Source organism: Acomys russatus, chromosome 14 (assembly GCF_903995435.1).
Source record: "Acomys russatus chromosome 14, mAcoRus1.1, whole genome shotgun sequence".
NCBI classification, from domain to species: Eukaryota; Metazoa; Chordata; class Mammalia; order Rodentia; family Muridae; genus Acomys; species Acomys russatus.
In genome coordinates this window covers 35,957,625-35,982,495 of record NC_067150.1, presented here as the reverse complement: position 1 = coordinate 35,982,495, position 24,871 = coordinate 35,957,625, and the positions used below count along the sequence as shown (strand labels likewise).

The 24,871-nt window shown below is 46.2% G+C and overlaps 1 protein-coding gene across 2 annotated transcripts; it reads left to right on the top strand.

Moving 5' to 3' along the window:
• Positions 1–6,668: 6,668 nt before the first annotated feature.
• Vps11 (VPS11 core subunit of CORVET and HOPS complexes) lies at positions 6,669–23,354 on the top strand. 2 transcript variants are annotated; one of them, XM_051156287.1, is made up of 15 exons: positions 6,669–6,901; positions 9,435–9,579; positions 9,671–9,806; positions 11,027–11,190; positions 11,804–12,051; positions 13,278–13,479; positions 13,829–13,980; positions 14,952–15,138; positions 15,549–15,695; positions 15,810–15,998; positions 16,100–16,261; positions 17,125–17,467; positions 17,564–17,735; positions 22,352–22,574; positions 22,856–23,354. In XM_051156287.1, the coding sequence occupies exons 1-15, from the start codon at positions 6,711–6,713 to the stop codon at positions 23,018–23,020; spliced, it is 2,826 nt and encodes a 941-aa protein (XP_051012244.1). In that variant the 5' UTR covers positions 6,669–6,710; the 3' UTR covers positions 23,021–23,354. The 2 variants fall into 2 exon arrangements, with proteins under 2 accessions (XP_051012244.1, XP_051012245.1); XM_051156288.1 differs by lacking the exons at positions 6,669–6,901; positions 9,435–9,579; positions 9,671–9,806; positions 11,027–11,190; positions 11,804–12,051 and having other exon boundaries at positions 13,294–13,492.
• The last annotated feature ends 1,517 nt before the right edge of the window (positions 23,355–24,871 follow it).

The following is a 24,871-nucleotide window of genomic DNA, read 5'->3' as shown; positions in this document are numbered from 1 at the left end:
CCAGGACAGCCAAGGCTAACACACAGAGAAACCTTGTCTCAAAAAACCAAAAAAAGAAAAAAAACCAGAAAAAAGCTCCTGACATCAACCACAACCTCCCACTCTCATCTGTACCATGACACATCACTTTTCTGCTCGTTTTGGTTTACATATACATGTTTCTTTCAGGAAATACACAATTTTAAAAAGGATTTATTTATTTTACTTATATGAGTGCTCTATCCATGTACACCTGCCTGCCTGCCAGAAGAGGGCATCAGACCCCAGTATAGATGGTTGCAAGCCACCATGTGGATGCTGGGAATTGAACTCAGAACCTATGGAAAAGCAGACAGTGCTCTTAACCACTGAGCCATCTCTCCAGTCCCCCAAATGTACAATTACATTATTTGCTATTTTTCCTTTTGGGGGGTTTTTGTTTTGTTTTGTTTTGGTTTTGGAGACAAGGTTTCTCTGTGTAGCTTTGGTTGCCCTAAACTTGCTTTGTAGACCAGGCTGGCCTGGAACTCACAGTGATCCACCTGCCTCTGCCTCCCGAGTGCTGGGATTAAAGGTGTGTGCCACCAATGTCCGGCTTTGTGGGGTTTTTTGTTTTGTTTGTTTGTTTTTTGGTTTTTCCAGACAGGGTTTCTCTGTGTAGCCTTGGCCATCCTGGACTCACTTTGTAGACCAGGCTGGCCTCGAACTCACAGCAATCCACCTGCCTCTGCCTCCCGAGTGCTGGGATTAAAGGCGTGCGCCACCACGCCCCGCTTGTTTTTGTTTTTTTAATGTATTATTTATATAGTATTCTGCCTGCATGTGAACTGTCAGGCCAGAAGAGGTCACCAGATCTCATTAGAGATGGTTGCAAGCCACCATGTGGTTTCTGGGAATGGAACTCAGGACCTCTGGAAGAACAGACAGTGCTCTTAACCACTAAATTTTTTTTTTTTTTTAACTTTTTTTTTTTTTAATGTGACTATTTTCATCTGGACTCAGCTCCTCATGCTTGTGCAGGGCACCTGACATCTCTCTAGTGCACCTTCCCTCCCCTCCCCCTTTGTGTCTTGCCCCTTCATGTTTTGTTGTTTTGTTTTTGTTTGGTGTTTCTCTGTGTAGGTCTGGCTGTCCTGGAATTTGCTCTATAGACCAGGCTAGCCTCAAAATGAGAGATCTGCTGTGTGGTTTTTTTGTTTTTTGTTTAAACAAAGTCTCACTATATAGTGCTAGTGTGTGCCAGAGAGGAATACGGACTAGTTTGGCTATGGGCCATGATTTGAGGCAACCCTCTTGCCTAAAATTCTGCCTCTTGAGTGTTGGGATAATAAGTATATGCTACCATGCCCAGCTTCTATTTTGTTTGCTTCTATTTTGGTTTTTTATTTTTGAGACAGGGTCTCGTGTAGGCTGGCCTTGAACTCACAGTCCCCCTGGCTCCACCCCTCAAGTGCTTAATTGCAGGGGGAAAGATTTTGTCTCTCAACAATAACTCCACTTTTGGCCAAAGAGGCAATAGATTGAATGTTCCATCTATTTTGAAGAACTGTGTATTTAACACGCAGTAGGCCTTTGTGATGGGCAAGCAGCATTCTAAGTGCTAGGGCTCCAGAAAGGGTCATGAATTCATCTTTGCCCTCATAAAAGTTACAAATATGTCCAAAGGCTTCATATATTTATTTAAACCTATCAGGTGATGGCTAACTGGAAGCCTAGCCTCCTGTTCTTAATGGAACTCTTGCCCCCAGAATACACTTGACAGAAGCAATGCAATTGCCATGACAGACCTCAGCCTGGATATCTGTTCCTCTGGGAGGTGCAGCAGGTGTGATTGCTCTGGGTAAGTGCCTGTTTTGTTCTTCAACCAGAAAAGAGAACAGTATTTCACAAGAACAAGTTGTAGAACAATGGAAAATTTTCCTGTAAAAATGACTCATTTGGATTGACCTTGGCTGGTAAACTCCCTGCTCCAAACCAGAACAATGAATTAAGATAGCCCTTCTCTGGCAATGTGCAGAAATCTGAGAAAAGACCATTTCTGTCATGCATGGATAGGGGCAAAACTGACCAGATTAAACTGGGCACAGATTGAGTACAGCAGCACAGGCCTGTACTGGAAGCCGGCAGAATGAGGCAGAAGGATCTAGAGTTCAAGATCAGCATAGGGTAACTAGCCAGACAGAAACCCAGCCAAAGTATCCACGCCGTATGTTCACTCATTTGGTTTTTTGTTTGTTTGTTTGTTGTTTTTTGAGATAAGGTTTCTTTTGTAGTCCTGTCCTGGACTCATTTTGTAGACCAGGCTGGCCTTGAACTCACAGTGATCCCCCTGCCTCTGCCTCCTGAATGCTGGGATTAAAGGCATGTGCCACCACGCCTGGCTAAATTTTTACATTAAAAAAATAAAAATAAATGGTTGTGAGTCACCATGTGGATGCTGAAGGGAACAGTATCTGCTCAGGAACCCTAAGACCAAGTTCTCAGCACAAAGGAGGTTTATTGGCCCCAGAGGGACAAAGGGCAGGGAATAAGAGACAAAGATGGGCTGAGAGATGGCTCAGAGGTTAAGAACCCTGACTTCTCCAGAGGTTCCTGAGTTCAATTCCCAGCAACCACATGGTGGCTCAGAACCATCTATTCTGGGATCTGATGCCCTCTTCTGGCATGCAGGAGTACATGTAGAAAGAATATATAAAAAACCAAACCTTTTAAAAGAGTATCTTTATATTTATTTTATATATGTATAGGAAATTTTGCTGGAATTGATGTATGTGCATTGAATTTGCAGTTCCTTAAGAGGCCAGAAGATGGTGTCAGATCATCTAGTAGATTCAAGGACTATGGTTATAAATGGTGGTTAGTTACCATGTGGCTGTTGGGTCCTCTGCCAGAGCAACAAGTGCTCTTAACTGCGGAGTCATCTCTGTAGCCCCTCTTTAAAAAAATTAATTGAGCTGGGCAGTGGTGGCACACATTTGGGAGGCAGAGGCAGGTGGATTGCTGTGAGTTGGAGGCCAGCCTGGTCTACAAAGAGAGTCAAGGACAGTCAAGGCTACATAAAGAACCCCTGGCTCGAAAAACCAAACCAAACCAAACCAAACCCCAAAAAAAACTTGAGACAAGGTTTTGTCATTTAGTGTAAACTGGCCTTAAACTCACTATGTAGCTAGCGTACATTGGCTCCAAAGTTACCGTGATCCTCCTGGCTCAGCCTACCAAATGTTGTGATCCTAGGTGTATTTTACCATGCTTTGCTTCAGCATTTGACTCTGAATTGTAACTTCTTTACACCCCCAGTGAAGGTGGTTGAAACTAGGGCCACCTTCATACAAGGAAAGAGCTTGACTGTGCAGACACATCTTTAGCCTTCTAAAACTATTTTTCAAGCTGGGCATGGTGGCAAATGCCTTTAATCCCAGCACTCGGGAGGCAGAGGCAGGTGGGTTGTTGTGAGTTTGAGGCCAGGCTGGTCTACAAAGCAAGTCCAAGACAGAAACCCTGTCTCGGAAAAACTACAAAAAAAAAAAAACCCCAAAAACCCTATTTTTCAAAATGTTTTATTTTATATAAATGTTTTTCTTGTGTGTATGTTTGTACACCACCTGTGTGCTGAGGTCAGAAGAGGCTTCTTTTCAAGAGGACCTGAGTTTGAGTCCCGCACCCACATATTGGCTCACAAGTCTGTAACTGAAGTTCCAAGGGCTCCAGCACCCTCTTCTGGCATTTGCGGGCACCACAGGAACATGGCGCACATACATCCAGGCCAAACACCCATATAGATAAAATAGTAAAGTAAGACATTTTATAGTTATATTGATTTTTTTTGTTTTGTTTTTTTATATATTTTTTGGAGACAAGGTTTCTCTGTATAGTCATGGCTGTCCTAGACTCACTTTGTAGACCAGGCTGGCCTCAAACTGACAGCAATCTGCCTGTCCCTGCCTCCCAAATGCTGGGATTAAAAACGTGCACCATCAGACCCGGCTGTATTGATTCTTGAATTCCTTCAGAGCTGGCGTTCTCAGCAGGCACTGTTAGTGAATCTGTACACACCGTCCTTCCCTGTTGCTCTTCCTTACCTGCCTGCCATTCCTAGCTTCAGGAAAGCAGAACTCATGAGCAACTCCACTGTGTGTTCTGACAAGTGTACCTTAGCCTCCAGCCCAGAAAAGTATGTAATTAAACATCAGGCAAATGAAGAGCTCTTGTTTTATTTTCAAATAACTTTGATGTTTTTGGCCAGAGAATCACTTCTCCCTTAGGATAATTATACCTCTTTTTGCTACAAGGATTCTATGAAAAGCAAGAATGCTGTTAGGTGTAATTTGCTACATGAAATTGAGGTCTGGTTACTGCCTCTTTTTTGTTTGGAGACAGAGTCGCTTAGGCTAGCTTGAACTCATGGCAATCTTCCTGCCCCGAGCTTCCAAAAAACAGGCACGAGCCACCATCTCTGGCTACTGTCTCGCTTTTAGTGCCTGTTCCCTAGGGTGGTGGTCAAGGATCACCTTTTGCTTCTTAACCTTTTGGGCATTTAGTACAATTCCAGAGTGGGTTGTGTGGAAAATATATTTGTCAAGAAGTAGAAAAGCAGCTGGGCATGGTGGTGCACACCTATAATCCCAGCTCGGGAGGCAGAGACAGGCAGATTGCTGTGAGTTCGAGGCCACCTTGGTCTACAACGTGAGTCTAGGACAACCAAGGCTAACACAGAGAAACCCTGTCTCAAAAAAAAAACCAAACCAAACCAAGCAATACAATAACAACAACCACAACCACAACAACAAAAACAAAAACCAAACCAAAAAGTAGAAAAGCCAAGTAGTCGGTGTACAGAGGTGTCACGGGTTGCTCTGGCAGGCCAATTTTTGCCTTGCTATCATTCACCAATAAGGCAGGGCCAGATCCAGATCCAGACATCAGAGAATAAGGCCCTATAGGTACTGGCAGGGCCAGATCCAGACACCAGAGAAAGAAAGACTTCTGCCATTTAGCAGGATGGGGAGCACATGCTGGAACGCTTCGCCCTGTACTGTTTGTTCCCTCCCTCTCCCCCCCCCCCCCCCCCCTCTCGGTTTTTCAAGACAGATTTTTCTGTTTAGTCTTGGCTGTCCTGGACTCGCTGTATAGACCAGGCTAGCCATCCTTCACTCCTCTTCTTCTTCCTCCTCCTCTTCTTCTTTTAAATAGAATTTATTTTTATTTTATGTCCATTGGTGTTTTTCCTGCATGCATGTCTGTCAGGTTGTTAGTTCCAGCACTGGAACTGGAGTTACTTACAGTCAGGTGTGAGCTGCCCTGTGGTTGCTGGGAGGTGAACCCAGGTCCTCTGGAAGAGCAGCCAGTGCTCGTAACCACTGAGCCCTCTCTCCAGCACTGACACTGCTTCTTGAGAGCATGTTTGGAGGTTGTAGTAGGGGAGCTCAGCTCCTCCTATGCTTGACCTGAGAAATGGTTCTCCTCTGTCATGGAAGGTCAGGGCCTTCAAGTGAACATGCTACAGGAGGCCACACATGGAGTGATGAGAGAAGGGACATCTGCCTAGACAACAAAATAAAGGAAATCATTCCTGGTGGCCAGAGTTGCTATTGTCACTTTCCTCGCCTTCTTTTGACACAGACTTCATGGTTCCTTCTGTCACACAAACAGGACACAGAGCTGTCTCTACGAAGAACATTGCTGGAACAGCCATGGCACACCTTAACTTACCACTTACTAAATCACTCTGCTCTCAAAGCTGGTATTTGCTACTGCTCCCCGGCCCCCATCCCCCCCAATATCCTGCCTCTATAGAAAGGATGAGAAGGCTAAAAGGGTTTTGGGAGTTTCCATTTTAGCAGTATTTCCCATTCAACAAACATGTATTAAGTGCTACACACTGACAGATGCAAAAAACTGATATAACACACAATGGTGTTTCCAAATGTGTAGGTGGCAGACATAAGCTTGTATTTCTCCTTTCCAGCAGTTGAAAAACCGGTTTTATATAGCTGCTTTCTTTCATTTATGACATAAAATATTTGACAGGTTAAAAACATAACCCATTTAGGTACAGCAAGCTACACGGCACAAAATGTGCCACATCCTTCATCAAGAGGTACCAAAGTCTGAGAATTTTATTGATTTGTCTGTCACACACACACCCCCCCCCCACTCCCGCCGCAAATAAACAAACAAATCCCAAACTTTCTTTGTTGGAATAAGATTTCTGACTGGTATACAATGATTGCATTTATTATAGGGAATATGAACAGAAATTACGTACGACCCATGTACTTGCCTGTTGACAGAATAATTCCATTTGTACAATTTTATACATCTAAAAATCTTTGATTTTGATCGGGCTGTCTATTAAACCACCTCTGAAAAGGTGACATTTTTATTTCAGCTCTATTTTACAGCATTAAAAAGCTGATGCATTAGGTAGCTTCCAAAAACATTTCTCTGCACAGCGACACCGAACAGAAGGTTTTAGTTTTCAGACACAGTCTCGCTGTGGAGGGCGCCGTGCCTACGGAACGCGCAACCGCACGTGGGAAGAACCTTGGCACTCCCAACAAGATCAAAGCATCCGAGAGCTACCGAGCAAGCTCCCTCGCCGAAGCTGCGCGAAGCAGGCACCGCCTACTCAAGCGCGTCTGTGTGCGCATGCTCCGGGAGGCTGCCGCTCACGTGACTCGCCGGTGCGGTTCACGTGATGTTGCTTCCGGAGGCGGGGACCCACGGTCAAGATGGCGGCCTACCTGCAGTGGCGGCGCTTCGTTTTCTTTGAGAAGGAGCTGGTGAAGGAGCCGCTGGGTAACGATGGGGCCGCTCCTGGGGCCGCGCCGGCCTCTGGATCCTCTGCCTCCAAGTTCTTCTGTCTCCCTCCCGGCATCACTGTCTGCGACTCAGGCCGCGGAAGCCTGGTCTTTGGAGATATCCTTCTTTTGGATCTGTTTCTTTTCTCAGAGGATGCCGGAAGAGATCCCTCCAGCTGGGATGGAAGCTGTCAGTGGCGCTTTGCACGCTCGCCACTTACATGCGAGCCCAGACTTCTCTGTGGTCTGATGGAGGAAAGAAGGAAGTTCATTTTCTAACTTGTCAGTTGAGCAGCCCTGGGCAAGTCGTTTAGCTCTCAGCTTCAGTTTCCTTTTCTGTAAAAAGGTGGTTAATGCCAATTTGACAAGTTTAAGATCGCTCTCCTCGCAAGTAGAAGCAACTTGCCTTCGAAAGATGTGTGTGTGTCAGCCAGGTGTGGTGTCACAGGCAGAGGCAGGCGGATCGCTGTGAGTTCGAGGCCATCCTGGTCTACAAATCGAGTCCAGGACAGCCAAAGCTACACAGAGAAACCCTGTCTTGAGAGAAAAGAAAAAGTGTGTGCAAGGTGTTACCCTGCCTGTCTAATACTGTAGGCAGGGAGGTCAGCGAGACAAGGAATTTGTTTGCTTTGTTTGAAAGATTTGTGGGAAAGCCCTTGGAATGTTTAAGGAGGGTATGTGCATATTGGTGTTACCTGGATTCTGAGTAAGTACAGTGAGGCCCCAGAAGCCACAGTGACAAACTACTTAGGCGCTGCTTTTTCCAACTTACGACGGGGTTGCACCCAGGCTAATCCATTATAAATGGAACATATTTTTAAAAAAGATTTATTTATAGCCGGGCGTGGTGGCGCACGCCTTTAATCCCAGCACTCGGGAGGCAGAGGCAGGCGGATCGCTGTGAGTTCAAAGCCAGCCTGGTCTACAAAGTGAGTCCAGGATGGCCAAGGCTACACAGAGAAACCCTGTCTTGAAAAACCAAAAAAAAAAAAAAAAAAAAAAGATTTATTTATTATTTATACAGTATCCTGCCCATATGTGTGCCTGCTCAACACAAGAAGCCACTAGATCTCATTGTAGATGGTTGTGAGCCACCATGTGGTTGCTGGGAACTGAACTCAGGACCTTTGGAAGAGCAGACGGTGCTCTTAAACCTCTGAGCCATCTCTCCAGCCCCATGGAACGTATTATAAGCCAAAAATGCATTTGATATGCCTAGTCTACCAGTCTAGATAGTAGCAGAGTCACTGCACTTCTCTTCTGAATCCATTGCTGACAGGAAGTAGTCCTGACCAGCAGCACAAGAGAGAATCTTGTTTGTTTTGTTTTTTGAGACAGGGTTTCTCTGTGTAGTCTTGGTTGTCCTGGACTACTTTGTGGACCAGGCTGCCTGCCTCTGTCCCCACTGGGATTAAAGGCTGCCCTCCAAGAGATGTGTTGCCCATATTACTAGCCCAGGAAAGGCTGGCAGTTAGAAGTATTCCTCCTCTAGTGCTCTGCCGCTCAGACCTTCAAAGTAGGATTTCTACTGCACATCATTGTAAATTAAAAATGGCTAAGTCAGTGACAACACATATTGACCATACCTTTAATTCTAAATTAAACTTAGCTGGGCTGGAGAGATGGCTCAGAGGTTAAGAACACCGACTGTTCTTCCTAAGGACCTGAGTTCAATTACCAGCAACCACATGGTGGCCTCTTCTGGTGTGCAGGTGCATATGTGGGCAGAGCAATGTATATATAATAAATAAATGAATAAATAAATCTTTTTTAAAAAATTAAACTTAGTAGGAAATTAGCAACGATAATTCTAAAACAGAAGTCGTAACAGTATCATATGATTGAAGTTGTGTGAATGTGATCTCTCTTAAGATGTATGTATGTGTTTCATTTCCGTTTCTCTTTTTAAAAATTTTTCAACACAAGATCTCACATAGCTCACATATAGCCAAGGGTGACGTTGAACTCCTAACCCTCTTGCCTCCCCCTCCTGAGTACTGTGATTACAGACATGTGCCACTGCACCCAGTTACATATGCTGCTAGGTATCTAACCTGGGCTCTTTTACGTGTTAAGTAAGTATCAACCGAGCTACATCTCCAGCCCTGGCTTCTCATAAAATATTTTATCTGGTATTTTTTCTAAGGATTTATTTATTGCTGGGCAGTGGTGGTGCATACCTTTAATCCCAACACTCAGAGGCAGAGGCTGGCAGGTTGCAGTGAGTTTGAGGCCAGCCTAGTCTACAAAGTGAGTCCACGACAGCAAGGGATATACAGAGAAACTCAAAGAAAGAGAGCGAGAGAGAGAAACCCTGTCTCAACTAACAAAAGCTTTATTTATTTATTATTCATACAGGCAGATTTATTCTGCCTGCATCCCAGAAGCGGGCACCAGATCACATTATAGATGGTTGTGAGCCACCATGTGGTTGCTGGGGATTGAACTCAGGACCTCTGGAGGAGCAGCCAGTGCTCTTAACCGCTGAGCCATCTCTCCAGCCCTCGTGAAATATTTTAATTCCTGGTTGTACTATAGTAATGCTTTCAGAGTTTCGTTGTCTGCAGGTAACTTAAAGCAGTGCAGCCACAGACAAGAAGGTGGGGTGGGGCTTGTTGCTCCTTGAAAGGAGGCTCCTTGACTGCCTGCACATATGGAGGGCCAGATCTGGTTCTTGCCACGTTCCCTACAGCTTACAGGGTTCCAGGCCTACAAACTGCGGGTGACACACCTCTATCAGCTGAAGCAGCACAATATTCTGGCATCAGTTGGTGAGGATGAAGAGGGCATCAACCCCCTGGTAAGTCCCAGAAAAGAAAGATCCAGAGGCGAGGGGCTGGCTTTGGTTGGAGGGAAACTAACACTCATGTGTGTCTGTGATCTGTCGCCAGGTAAAGATCTGGAACCTGGAGAAGAGAGATGGTGGCAATCCACTCTGCACTCGAATCTTCCCTGCCATCCCAGGAACAGAGCCAACTGTTGTGTCATGTTTGACGGTCCATGAAAATCTCAACTTTATGGCCATCGGTAAGCAGAAAGGAGGAAAACCCAGCAGTCCTAGGTCTTTCTAGAAATGACTTATTTTCATTTTATGTACATTGGTGTTTTGTTTACATGTCTGTGTGAGGGTGTCAGGTCCCACAGAACTGGAATAACAAACAGTTGTGAGCTGCTGTGTGGGTGCTGGGACTTGAACCCAGATCCTCTGGAAGAGCAGTCAGTGTTCTTAACCACTGAACCGTCTCTCCAGCCCCCATTGCTAGGTTTTAAAATGTATTTTCCCTGAAGTAGTTTTTGCAGTTCATATGTGTTGTTCTCAGGGTACTGATTTGAGGCGTTGAGATTTATTAAAATTTATAGTGGGGCCTGGAGAGATGGCTCAGAGATTAAGAGCACTGTCTATTCTTCCAAAGGTCCTGAGTTCAATTCCTAGTAACCACATGGTGGGTTACAACCATCTACAATGAGAGCTGGTGCCCTCTTCTGGTGTGCAGGCAGAATACTGTATAAATAATAAATAAATAAATAAATCTTGTTTTGTTTTTTGAGACAGGGTTTCTCTGTGTAGCCTTGGATTCACTTTATAGACCAAGCTGGCCTTAAACTCACAGCAGTCCACCTGCCTCTGCCTCCCGAGTGCTGGGATTAAAGGTGTGTGCCACCACGCTGACATATAAATAAATCTTTTTTAAAATTGTAATGGGAAGATATTTACTTTTGCTCTTTTTAAATGAGTTAGTGAATGGGCTGGGTGTGATGGTGTACTACCTTAATCCCAGCATTCAGGAGGTACAGGTAAGCAGATGCTGGAGTTTGAGGCCAGCCTTGGCTACATAGTAAGTTCTAGGACAGCCAGGACTGTGTAGAGACCTTGTTTAAAGAGGGGGTGGGGGGACAGGGGAAGAGAAGACAAGGTGAGCCAGGGAATACATGTACTGAGGTACCATGCTAGTGAGGCATGAGGAGAACACTTGTCATTGCTTTCTTTCTTTCTTTTTTCTTTTTTGGTTTTTCGAGACAGGGTTTCTCTGTGTAGCCTTGGCTGTCCTGGACTCACTTTGTAGACCAGGCTGGCCTCAAACTCATAGTGATCCACCTGCCTCGGCCTCCTGAGTACTGGGATTAAAGACGTGCACCGCCATGCCCGGCTCGCTTGTCGTTTCTTACAAGTGCCCCAGTGGCCTTATTCTCTCTTTCTGTTTCCTTATCTTTTCATCCACACTGAAATACTGCTTTCTGTTTTCCAGGTTTCACAGATGGCAGTGTTACTCTGAACAAGGGAGATATCACCCGGGACCGGCATAGCAAAACCCAGATTTTACACAAGGGCAACTATCCTGTTACTGGACTGGCCTTTCGCCAAGCAGGAAAGACCACTCACTTGTTTGTTGTGACAACTGAAAATGTTCAGGTATAATTAAGGTCATACTCAAGGGGAACCAATAAGGGCCTCTCAGTGCTCAAGGAGAGGCTGGGGAGTCTTAAGTGTTTTATCATAGAGCCTTGAACCATTTGCCCCATTTAATATTTTATTTCTTCATGTGGGGGACTAAGAAGAGGTAGACTTAGGAAAAGAATTCTGCTTTTAATAGAGTAATGCGATTCTCTCTTGTTAGGCATACTTAGATAGCTTTAACTCAAATAGCTGAAACTCTGGAGTTACAGGCAGTTGTGAGCTGCCTTTGGAAAGTGTTTGGTACCAAGGATGGAGCCCAGAACCTCCTGTTTACTGTGCTCATACCGTTGCTGACCTGCCTCCCCAACCTAGGAATACACTTTAGATAAAACAGAGAACCGTTGCATTTCTTTAACTTGAAGGATTCTGGTGGTGGCTTATGACTGTGGCCCCGCAGTACATTCTCTATAGCAAGGTGACAGTGATGGAGAAGGCAAGTCGCTGAAGGGAAACTAGAGAGCCAAGTGGAGAGATGGTGAGAGGGTCAGGCTAGACCAGGAATGGCTGTATGAAGGCGTAGGCGCTGCCTCTTCAAAGGAGCCTGCTAACGTTTTCTTACCTTTGGCAGTCCTACATAGTTTCTGGAAAGGACTACCCTCGTGTGGAGTTGGACACCCATGGCTGTGGGCTGCGCTGTTCAGCTCTGAGCGACCCTTCTCAGGATCTGCAGTTCATTGTTGCTGGAGATGAGTGTGTCTACCTTTACCAGCCAGATGAACGTGGGCCCTGCTTTGCCTTCGAGGGCCATAAGCTCATCGCCCACTGGTTTAGAGGCTACCTTGTCATCGTCTCCCGTGACCGGAAGGTGTCTCCCAAGTAAGACTCCAGGGAGAAGGAGAGGACTAGACTTGTCACCAGAACTGTGATCTTTTTAAATCCTCATGCCGGGACCCAGCCAGTTTCGCTTGAGTTTTATGTCGCTTGCTCTTCCACTGCATTTAGTTAGCTATTTTTATGGACAAATGTATTTTTGCTGCAGACATCTTCTGTAAAACTCCTCTGTAAATGTGAGGTGCTCAGGGAGTCTGACCTGGGATTGGGTTATTTTACTCTTTGGCTAAGGTAAGTTAGGTAGAGCCAGAAAGGACGAGTGTCAGAGGAACTGCAAAGTGCTTGGAAGTATATGGCATGGGTTTCCCAGAGAATTGAAAAGGGAATGAGGAGTCTTCTGCATAGTGAAAGCACTCCCTGTTGGGCTTGTGTGTGCAGGTGCATATATGTGTGCATGTGTGTAGAGGCCATAGGACAACCTTAGGTGTTATTCCTCAGGCACGGTCCACTTTGTTTTAGAGACAGAGTCTCTGACTAGCCTGGAGCTCACCAAGTGGATAGGCTGGCAACCAGGGAGGCTCCAGGATCTGCCTGTACCCACTTCCCCGGCCCAAGTATATGGCACCACACCTGTTGTTTTCATTTCTTCTTATCTTTAGTTACGTGTATAGGTTTTGTGCACATGTGTGCAGGTGCTCTGGAAGTCAGAGGCATCCCATCCCTTAGAATGACAGGTAGTTGTGAGCTGCCTGATAGGGGTGCTGGGAACTGCACTGGGGTCTCCTGAAAGAACAGTAAGTGCTGTTAACTGCTGAGCCACTTCCAAGCCCTGTTCCTGGGTTCTTTCCTGTTTTATTTGGTTTTAAATGTGGGCTCTAAAGATTGAAGTAAGGTCCTTGTGCTTGCAAGGCAAGTACTTTATCCACAGCCCTCTCCCAGCCTCTCTTGGATTGTTTTCATTCCGAACCCAGCACACTGTCTAACATTCCAGGCGATGGGTGATGTTTCTGTTGAGCAGACATCTGATGCTTGACTTTCTACTCTGTTGGCTAGGATTAATGATAGGATGCTGAAGGGTAAGACCAGGATTATGTGTTCTTTTCTACAGCCGTCAGCACAATTCTGCATGTATGAGATGAGCTGCCGGAGGGGCTAATGAGGTGATTTGTTCTAACCGGAGTGGGGCAGCACCAAAGTTGTCATGGGAAGGAACCATAAGGGAACTGAGACAGAGGTGGTCTAAACAGTGGGTGCTTTTCTTTCCTGTGCAGGTCAGAGTTTACCGGCAGGGACACACAGAACTCTGACAAGCAAATTCTCAACATCTATGACCTGTGCAACAAGTTCATAGCCTACAGTGCTGTTTTTGAGGATGTGGTGGATGTGCTCGCTGAGTGGGGCTCCCTGTACGTGCTGACGCGGGATGGGCGGGTCCACGCATTGCAGGAGAAGGACACACAGACCAAACTGGAGGCAAGGCCACCAGGTTCTCAGAGCTGGCATAAGCATCTATAAATGGGTTTCTTAGGCCCTGGGCTCAGTGACTTTTCTTTCCTTTGGGTCACAGCCTTCTTCAGTTTCCTTAGAATCTAAGATGTGGCCTTAGAGGGAAGTAATGGCTGGGAGCCAGGCCACCCCCCAACCCCCCACCCCCGTCTACAGAGACCTGTAGGTGAAGTGTATTGGTGTTGGTTTGAGGTCTTTGTCTAGACTGTAGGTAGGTTGTAACTCCAGGGCTGTCTCCTGTGTCTGTTGTGGGGATGTTTTGGGAGGGTATACCTCAGAACTGCTTCTACCAATGCCCTGATCTCTCTTCTTCTAGATGCTATTTAAGAAGAATCTGTTTGAGATGGCAATTAACTTGGCTAAGAGTCAACATCTGGACAGCGATGGACTGGCTCAAATCTTCATGCAGTATGGAGACCATCTCTACAGCAAGGGCAACCATGATGGAGCTGTGCAGCAGTATATCCGGTTAGTCTGGATGTGCTGTGGGATGTAGCTCTGGATGCAGAATAGACAGCTAGGTTGCTGAAACCCATGCTGGAAGTGAGGGCACAGGTGGGGGTATTGTATTTCACCAGGAAGTATTCACTTTTCCTATGGAAACTGTGGTACTGCCAGTGAGAGGACAGCTGGGCGTGGTGAAACATGCCTGTAGTCTCCGGACTGACTACAGCAGGAGAATTGTGAGTTCAAGACTAGTCTGTGTACACAGTGGACCTATCTTAAAACACAAAACCCAGCATGGTGTCACATGCCTTTAATCCCAGCACTTGGGAGGCAGAGGCAGGGGGATCTCTGTGAGTTCAACACTAACTTGGCCCAGATAATAATTTCCCAAGGCAGCCATGACTACATAATGAGACTTTGCCTCAAAAACAGTAAGATCAGAGGGCTGGAGAGATGGCTCAGAGGTTAAGAGCACTGTCTATTCTTCCAAAGGTCCTGAGTTCAATTCCTAGCAACCACATGGTGGCTTATAACTGTCTACAATGAGATCTGGTACCCTCTTCTGGTGTGTAGGCACACATTTGGGCAGAATACTGTATAAATAAATTAATAAAATCTGGGGAAAAAGAAAAGCATTGGTGGCATACACTTTTAATCCCAGCACTTGGGAGGCAGAGGCAGGAGGATCACTGTGAGTTTGAGGCCAGCCTGGACTACAAAGTGAGTCCAGGACAGCCAAGGATACACAGAGAAACCTTGTCATGAAAAACCAAAATAAATAAATAAAAATAAAATAAAATAAAATAAAGCCAAAACCAACCAAACAAAATGAAAAGAGCAAAAGAACCAGTGTGTCAGTCAGTCTTGTGTGACTGATAGCAACTTGACTGTTAGAGGTGAGCAAGCCAAGACCCACTCACAGGTCTGCAGTGATGCCTCTACAGCTGACTTGACCAAGCACTCTAATCCTGATGATATTGACATTTCTCTAGAACCATTGGAAAGTTGGAGCCATCCTATGTGATCCGTAAGTTTCTGGATGCCCAGCGCATCCACAACTTGACTGCCTACCTACAGACCCTGCATCGGCAATCTCTGGCTAATGCTGATCACACCACCCTACTTCTGAACTGCTATACCAAGCTCAAGGACAGCTCCAAGTTGGAGGAGTTTATCAAGGTGAAGGAAGTGTGGTGTTGGATGCAGTGGTTCCTAGAAGCCTCACTGAGCCTGAGGTGGCTTTACCAGGACTAGCTGTTCTTTAACAGGGCATAGAAAAACCGAGGGCCAGCTTTACTTGGGAACCAGTGCTCTCCTCTAAAGAAAGAAGTGTAGCTGTTCCTGCTAGCTGTCTAGAACACTCCATGGCACTGAAGCCCAGGAAGTACCATTAAGGAAGACTTTGGACCCTAATGACAGGGACAGAGGAAAGCCTTGGGTCTTTAAGCAGAATTGCAGGGGCTGGCTACCGTGTTTTCAAAGCCAGCATGTAACTGCCCTTTAGAAGTAGGCCTTAGTGTCCAATGCCTGTTCATCCCCCTTCTGCAGACACTACCATGCAAATGTTTTGTTTAATATCTTGTTGGCAGACAAAGAGTGAGAGTGAGGTCCACTTTGATGTGGAGACAGCCATCAAGGTCCTTCGGCAGGCTGGCTACTACTCCCATGCCCTCTATCTGGCTGAGAACCATGCACATCATGAGTGGTACTTGAAGATTCAGCTAGAGGACATTAAGGTGGGTGACGTTTGTTCTTGCATTGGGCAGAATGCAGCTTTGAAGACATACTGGGAATGATAGAAATGCATCCTGGTAGAGGAGGTACTAGCTCACTTTTTAACCTCTCCACAGAACTATCAGGAAGCCCTTCAGTATATTGGTAAGCTGCCTTTTGAGCAGGCAGAGAGTAACATGAAACGATATGGCAAGATCCTCATGCACCACATACCGGAGCAGACAACCCAGTTGCTGAAAGGACTCTGTACTGACTATCGGCCCAGTCTGGAAGGCCGAGGCGATCGGGAGGCTCTAGGCTGCCGGGTGAGACCTTGGGAAATAGTTTTGAGTGGCAGGGATCAGCTTAGAGGCATGTGAGTACTGAGCCATGTTAGCCACTCCCCTCTTCCTTTCCTTTATCCTAGGCCAACTCTGAGGAGTTCATCCCCATCTTTGCAAACAACCCAAGAGAGCTGAAAGCCTTCCTGGAGCACATGAGCGAAGTGCAGCCAGACTCGCCCCAGGGTATCTATGACACACTCTTGGAGCTGCGGCTGCAGAACTGGGCCCATGAGAAGGATCCACAGGTAACACTTGGCCAGAGCCATGGGAGGTGCTGGAAAAAAAACAGCTGGGTGCTCACTGGTGTTGCCCTGGTGGCGAATAAGGAAAAGTTAGTTTCTCTTATGCCTGCTCTCCAGCTTTGTGGCTGCCTGTGTTGCTTTATTTAGACTAATGGTTCTCAACCTTCCTGATGCTGCGACCCTTTAATACAACGCCTCAGTTTTGTGTAATCCCCAACCATAGAACTATTTTGTTGTTACCGGTTTTTCTTTTTTTTTCCTTTTCTTTTCCTTTTTTTTTTTTTTTTTTTTTTTTTTGTTTGTTTGTTTGTTTGTTTGTTTGTTTGTTTGTTTTTGAGACAGGGTTTCTCTGTGGAGCCTTGGCTGTCCTGGACTTGATTTGTAGACCAGGCTGGTCTCGATCTCACAGAAATCTGCTTGCCTCTGCCTCCCGAATGCTGGGATTAAAGGCATGCACCACTGTGCCCAGCTTGTTGTTGGTTTTTCAAGACAAGGTTTCTTTGTGTAGCCCTGGCTGTCCTGGACTCACTTTATAGACCAGGCTAGCCTTGAACTCACATTGATTCGTTGCCTTTGCCTTCCAAGTGCTGGGGTTACTGGCATGCACCACTGTGCCCAGCTCCCATAGACTATTTTTGTTGCTACTTCATAACTAATTTTGCTGCTTTTATCAATTATATAATGTAAATTATTTTGGAGATCAAGGTTTTCCAAAGGGGTTGTAACCCCAGGCTGAGAACTGCTGGCTTACAGAGAGTAGCACCTTACCTGTGGGGCTAAATGGGCTTTCCTGATGGGAAATTGGACTGAGGGAGACACTTGATTTGCCTTCTGATGACTAAGAGCCCAACCATTTTCTCCTGTAGGTCAAGGAGAAACTTCATGCAGAGGCTATCTCCCTGCTGAAGAGTGGCCGATTCTGTGATGTGTTTGACAAGGCGCTGGTCCTGTGCCAGATGCATGACTTCCAGGATGGAGTCCTGTACCTCTATGAGCAGGGGAAGCTGTTCCAGCAGATCATGCACTACCACATGCAGCACGAGCAGTACCGGCAGGTGGTCGCGGTGTGTGAGCGCCATGGGGAGCAGGATCCCTCCCTGTGGGAACAGGCCCTCAGCTACTTCGCCCGCAAGGAGGAAGACTGCAAGGAGTATGTGGCGGCTGTCCTCAAGCACATCGAGAGCAAGAACCTCATGCCACCTCTCCTAGGTACTGGGGAAGACAGGCTGCCCCAGTGTGGGCTCTGTTCACAGAGTGCTGCTTGGCTCATGACCTTATTTCATCTTGCCCCCGCCCCAATCTCAGTGGTGCAGACCCTGGCCCACAACTCCACAGCTACCCTGTCCATCATTCGAGACTACCTGGTCCAAAAACTGCAGAAACAGAGCCAGCAGATTGCACAGGATGAGCTTCGGGTGAGGCGGTACAGAGAGGAGACCATGCGTATCCGGCAGGAAATCCAAGAGCTCAAGGCGAGGTACCATGTTGGGATGTGCAGAGTGGTGCGGGCATGACTTGGGCTGTCAGTGTGCTGGGGGCAATGCTTTCCTGGACAGAGGATTCATAAAGTGGGTTTGAGCTCCCCTCTTTCTAGAGTCTGACTATATAGCTCTAGCTGTCCTAGAACTTCCTGTGTAGGTTGGGCTGGCCTGAAACACACAGCAATCACTTGCTTCTGCTTCCTAGATGCTAGGATTCAAGGGGCTTCACACCATACCTAGTCATAAATCTTATTTTTTAAAAAAATATTTATTTTATGTATATGAGTACTCTATCTGCATGTATGCCTGCATGACAGAAGAGGGCATCAGATCACATTATAGATGGCTGTGAGTCACCATGTAGTTGCTGGGAATTGAACTCAGGACCTCTGGAAGAGCAGACAATGCTCTTAATTGCTGAGCCGTCTCTCCAGCCCCCATAAATCTTATTTTTAAAGATTTTTGTGTGTGTGTGCATGTGTGTGTGTGTGTGTGTGTGTGTGTGTGTGTGTGTGTGTGTGTACACAAGTATGCTTGTGCTTGAATAAGAGGCCAGAGAAACTATTGGATTTCCTAGAACTGGAGTTATAGGCCCTTAATGTAGAAGTTCTCTTCAAAAGGAATGTGTATGTTTAACCAATGATGCATCTCTTCAGCCCTATTACTCTTTTTTTATTTTCTTTGTTTTTGTTTTATGAGACAGGGTTTCTCTGTGTAGTCTTGGCTGTCCTAGACTTGGCTTTGTAGACCAGGCTGGCCGAGTGCTTCCCGAGTGCTGGGATTAAAGGCATGTGCCACCACTGTCCAGCCCTATTACTTTTTAAATTGTTTATTCATGTTTAAATTATGTACATGTGTGTGAGTATGTGTACTTGAGTGCAGGTGCCTGCAGATGACAGAGGTATCAGGCCCCAGGAGTTAGAGTTACAGGCAGTTCTGAGCCCCACCTCCACTCCCCATGTATGCTGGGAACTGAACTCAAGTCCTCTGCAAGGGCGTGTAGAGCCACCTTTCCTGCCCCATAAGTCTTTAATGGCCTTGGGAGGTTATTTTATGGCTAGTACTTCTCTGCCTACATAATATTTATCTTTTCTGAGCAAACATCTAAATTGTGAAACTGTTCTGAAATATTTGATTTTAGAAAATGCAGAAAGTGGATAGTTTAATTTCAAAATTTTTGTTTGCAGTTCTGGAGATTGAACTCAGTGCCACTTAAGTGCTAGGCAGACACAGTGCCAATTAGCTGTACCCTCAGCAATCTCAGAAAAATTTTTTGTTTTTGTGTGTGTGTGAGTGTGGGTATGTGTGCCACAGGGACGTGTGGAGCACAGAGGGCTGCTTTCAGTAATTCTCGCCTTGCTGAGGTAGGGACTCTTATTTCTGCCATGCTGCGTACTCTAGTCTGCCTGACACACAAGTTTCTACCTCTAAGAGTGCTGGTGGGATCACAGGCATGCACTGCCACATCCTATTTTCCCACATGGGTTCCAGGGCTCAAACTCAGCTGTCCAGCTCGAATAACAAGCACTTTCCTCTGCTGAGCCATCTTACTGCCCTTTTAGTTTTATGACAGGTCTCACTAAGTTTCCTGGCCTCCTCTTGCACTCATGAACTAACGATTCCACTGCCTTAGCCTTCACAGTAGCTGTGGTATAGGCCTATTCCACTAGGCTTGGTTTGTTTTTACTTTTTTCATTTTACTTTTTGTGGGCATTAGTGTTTTGCCTGCATACATATGAGTGAGGATGTTGGAACTAGAGTTACAGATGGGTGTCATGTGGTTGTTGCTAGGAATTGAACCTGGGTCCTTTAGAAGAGCAGTCAGTGCTCTTAACCTCTGAGCCATCTCTCCAGCTCATATTTTGCTTTAATTTTGAGACTTAAGTCTTATCCTGTGGCCTGGGCTGGCCTGAACTCAATTCAAAGCAATCTTTCTGCTTCATCCTCCTACGTGCTGGGATTGCAGGAATATCATGCCTGGATAGAATTATTAATAGTAGAAAGTATTCTCAAGTGTTAAATCTTCAGGGGTTTCTTTGTTTGAGACAGTCTCATGTAGCTGAAGCTCGCCCTGCACTCCTTACTCTCCCTCAAGTATTGGCATCATAGGCATCCACTAACATGCCCAGCTCTCCAGGGTTCGGTCTGCTCTGCCCATTACACTGCAAAATGTTTATTACGAATGCTGTCTTCATTCCAGTTAGCCTTTATCATGTCCTTCCTAATAAAGCCTTTCATAAATAATAGACAAGTAGCCCTGCCTTCTGGGCCCTCATGTCCTTGAGACATACCTTAACCTGTTTTTTGTTTTGTTTTTTTAAGATTTATTTATTATGTATACAGTGTTCTGCTTGCATGTACACCTGTGCAGCAGAAGAGGACACCATATTACTTTACAGATAGTTGTGAGCTGCCATGTGGTTGCTGGGAATTGAACTCAGGACCTTTGGAAGAGCAGCCAGTGCTCTTAACCTCTGAGCCATCTCTCCAGCATTACCCCCCCCCCCCCTTTTTTTTTTTTTGAGACAGGGTTTCTCTATGTGGCCATTGGTTCTCCTGGACTCACTTGTAGACCAGGCTGGCCTCACACTCACAGAGATCCATCTGCCTCTACCTCCTGAATGTTGGGATTACAGGTGTGCGCCACCATGCCAGGCTACTTTAAACATTTTAAATAAGCAGAATCCAGGCTGTAGAGATGGGGCTCAGCAGTTAAGAGTGCTTTCTGTGCTTGCAGGGGACCTGGGTTCAGGTCCCAGCATCCACATCATGTGGCTTACAACTGCCTGTGACTCCAGCTCCAGAAAATGTGATGCCTTCTTCTGACCTCTGCAGGCATTCACAGTCGGGTGGTGCACATGCACTCACTCAGGCATACACTTAACACATGGAAGAAATCTAGAAAAAAATAGGTAGATGGTTACAGTGTTTGAAATTGTTGTAAATTCTGAGAAAATAAATGGAGAAAAAGAAGGAGACTAGAGAGATGGCTCAGGGATTGAGAGCATGTCCTATTCTTGCTGAGGACTCAAGTTCAGTTCCTAGCAACTGCCTATAACTCCAGCTCCAGGGGATCCGGACCCTTCCTCGGAACTCATGTGTACATAACTTAAAAAAGAAATCTTAAGGCCGGACGGTGGTGGCACATGCCTTTAATCCCAGCACTCGGGAGGCAGAGGCAGGCGGATTGCTGTGAGTTCGAGGCCAGCCTGGTCTCCAAAGCGAGCCCAAGACAGCCAAGGCTACACAGAGAAACCCTGTCTGGAAAAACAAAACAAAACAAAACAAAAAAGAAAAAGAAAAAAAAAGTGGCAGAGGTGGCTAGAAGATGGCTTAGTGGTTAAAGCTCTAGCTGTTCTTGCAGAGGACCTGGGTTGGATTCATAGCACCCATATGGTGGCTTACAACCATATATAACTTCAGTTTTATGGAATCCAACACTCTCCTCCGGCCTCTTGTGGTATACATACTTACATAGAAAAAACACTCATATTCATAAAATAAAAATAAATCCAGGTATAGAAATCTTTAAAAGGCTGGAGAGATGGCTCAGAGGTTAAGAACACTGACTGCTCTTCCAAAGGTCATGAGTTCAATTCCCAGCAACCACATGGTGGCTCACAGCCATCTATAACAAAATCTGGTACTCTCTTCTAGCCTACAGGCAGAATGCTGTATACATAATAAATAAATAAATTTAAAAAAATAAATCTTTAGAAATAACAAAGGGAGAAAAACAATATGTGTGTGTGTGTGTCTGTCTGTCTGTCTGTCTGTCTGTCTTTATGGGCGTGGGAAGACCCTGGGCTAAGTAAACACTGCTACTAAACTAGGTCTGCATCTCTCATCTTCCCCTATGGCAATTTTAGATAAGGCAGGCAGGAAAGGCTCCTTTAAAAGGATTTGGTGAGCCGGTGTGTTGGTGGATGCCTGTAATCCCAGCACTTGGGAGGCAGAAGCAGGCAGATCTCTGTGATTTCGAGGCCACCCTAGTCTACAAAGTGAGTTCTAAGACAGCTAAGGCTACACAGAGAAACCCTGTCTCAAAAAACCCAAAAAATGAAAAAGAAAAAAAGATTTGGTGAGAGTTTGAAAACTGAAGGAAAGCGGTTATCCTTCTGGATGACTTGCAATTACAAACGTCACTGCAGGTTGGAGCCCCCACCCCCACCCCCAGACAGAGTTGCTTTGTATACCCTTGGCTGGCCTTGAACTCACAGAGATCTGTCTGCCTCTGCCTCCGGGGATTAAAGGCTACCACCTGGCACAGGTTGGAGATTTTTGTCCGTTTAGCTCCCTTTGGGTGATAAGAACAGGAGGGTTTCTCAGCCCTTCTCAGGGACCTGTTGTTGTTGTTGTTGTTTTTGTTTATTGAGACAGGGTTTCTCTGTGTAGCCTTGGCTGTCCTGGACTCATTCTGTAGACCAGGCTGGCCTCGAACTCACAGAGATCCACCTGCCTCTGCCTCCTGAGTGTTGGGATTAAAGGCGTGCGCCACCATGCCCGGTGCAGGGACCTTCTTCTACATCCTGTTTCTCCACTGGGTGTGTGGCTATCAGTCTTTACCCTAACCCTAACAGTCTTTACCACTGTTTATGTCTCCTGCCTGTAGTCCAAAGATTTTCCAGAAAACCAAGTGCAGCATCTGTAACAGTGCCTTGGAGCTGCCTTCAGTCCACTTCCTGTGTGGCCACTCCTTCCACCAGCACTGCTTTGAGAGTTACTCAGAAAGTGATGCTGACTGCCCCACCTGCCTCCCTGAGAACCGGAAAGTAATGGATATGATCCGGGCCCAGGAACAGAAACGAGATCTCCATGATCAGTTCCAGCATCAGGTGGGGATGAGGAGCAGATTAAAAAAGGTGGGGGACAGGGCGGTGTGGAGAGGGCTCAGTAGTTATAGCACTTCCTGCTCACTTCCAGAGCTCACTTCCTGTTCTCTGGAAGGCCTGAGTTAACTTCCCATTGCCCACATCAGGAGGCTCACCATGCCTGTGGTCCAACTCCATGGTATCCAATGCCCTCTTCTGGCCTTCATTGGTCAGTCCAGAGGATTTGTTCCCTTTTCAGTTAGCACGAGAGCAATGCAAGTCTAATTCCTCCTCTTTGCTTCTAGCTCAAGTGTTCGAATGACAGCTTCTCCGTGATCGCTGACTATTTTGGCCGAGGGGTTTTCAACAAGTTGACTCTGCTGACCGACCCTCCTACAGCCAGACTGACCTCCAGCCTGGAGGCTGGCCTTCAGCGGGACCTGCTGATGCACTCCAGGCGGGGAACTTAATTAAGGAGCTCCTGGGAAAGCCTATAGCCCTGGGCCCCTGAAACACAGACAGAGAGCAAGCTGTGGTAGCAGACATGACCAGTTCTAGACCCTCGGGACTCAAGAAGGGATCTGCTTTTCCTGCCTCCTCCTTTTGCCAGCCTGCTGTCCTCCTGCTGACCAGCAACATAGAGTGTTCCACACCAGTGAGGAAGGGCACCTCGGCAACCTCTCTGTGGACAATAGCTGCTTTGTTCTCCATTCAAGGGCACCAGGCTGTGCTTGGGTCCTTGCTCTCAACGCCTATAAATAAAAGAGTATAATGGCATGAGGGCTGAATATTTTCAGGTGGTTTTTTTTTTGTTTTTGAGACAGAGTCTGTGTAGCCCCGAAACTTGAACTCCCAAAGATCCTCCTGCTCTGTCTCTTGAATCTGGGATTAAAGGCATGTGCCATCACACCTAGCCCTCAGGTGACTCTAATTTGTATCTAAGAAGCTCCCTGAGTTCTAGAGCTCTAGGTCCCTGCCCCAGGTCCTCCTATCTGGTTGGCTTCATGTCATTTCAGTAGGGGGTGGGGCCTGTGGCATCTAGGAAAGTTAAGCTCACTGAAAAACTTTATTGTGTTGGAACTTGAACACAGGGCAAGTATTTCACTAAGCTATGCACCACCATCCTTCTGAAGAACCTTGTCAAAAGGCCTAGTGATGCTGGGTGTGGTATCACACACTAGTAAACAAGAAACTGAGGCAGGAGGATCACAAGTTAGGAGCAGCCTTCACTACGAAGACTTCTCAAAACAAAAATATTACTGAACTTCAACTGCAAGGGCATCCTGGAGCAAGACATACGAAACAGCTCTTGCTTAGTCAAACAGAAACTGGGAAAGACTCTCCTCCCATGCCTGTAACCCAGAACTTCTGAGGTGGAGACAGGAATTTAAAGTCAGCCTTGAGCCGGGCGGGGTGGCGCACGCCTTTAATCCCAGCACTCGGGAGGCAGAGGCAGGTGGATCGCTGTGAGTTCGAGGCCAGCCTGGTCTACATAGTGAGTCCAGGAAGGCCAAGGCTACACAGAGAAACCCTGTCTCAAAAAACCAAAAAAAAAAAGTCAGCCTCAACACAGTTCTCTGTGGGCTGGCTGCCTGAGCCTGTCTCAAAAACTACAGATCCCATGAGATGACGACGGCCTGATGATCTGAGTTTGATGCCTTAGGGCCACAGGGTGAAAGATCTCCCTCAGGTTAGCCTCTTCCATCACACACAAACACATGCATGCACACACATGTAATAATCATAAGGTGTTTTAAAATAACAGAAGGCAGATAGCCTTGAGCCTAGACAGATTAGTATCCTGCTGTATTCAGTATCAGATAAACAAGATAAAAGATCTTTTGTTCAAATGTTTTTCCCCTTTTGAAATTCTCAAGTTAAAGGTTATATTACTGTGCTTATGTTATTTGGGGCCCTGTCAGCAAATTGCTCCCTTGAGATTGTTTAAAGAAACACAAGCAAGCTGGTGGTGCACGCGGTACTGAGGAAGATCTCCCTGAAGTCCAGGCCAGCTGGGGCCACGAGAAAAATCATGGGCACTGTGATTTGGGCAGCTTTGTTAAAGAGGCAGCATGGTAGATGTTTTCCTGGGTTTGTACAGTTTACAAAGCCTTTTTTTGTTGTTGTTTTTTTTTTTTCTTTTTTTTTTTTTTTTTTTTGGTTTTTCGAGACAGGGTTTCTCTGTGTAGCCTTGGCCACCCTGGACTCACTTTGTAGACCAGGCTGGCCTCGAACTCACAGCGATCCGCCTGCCTCTGCCTCCCGAGTGCTGGGATTAAAGGCGTGCGCCACCACGCCCGGTTTGTTTTTTGTTTTTCGAG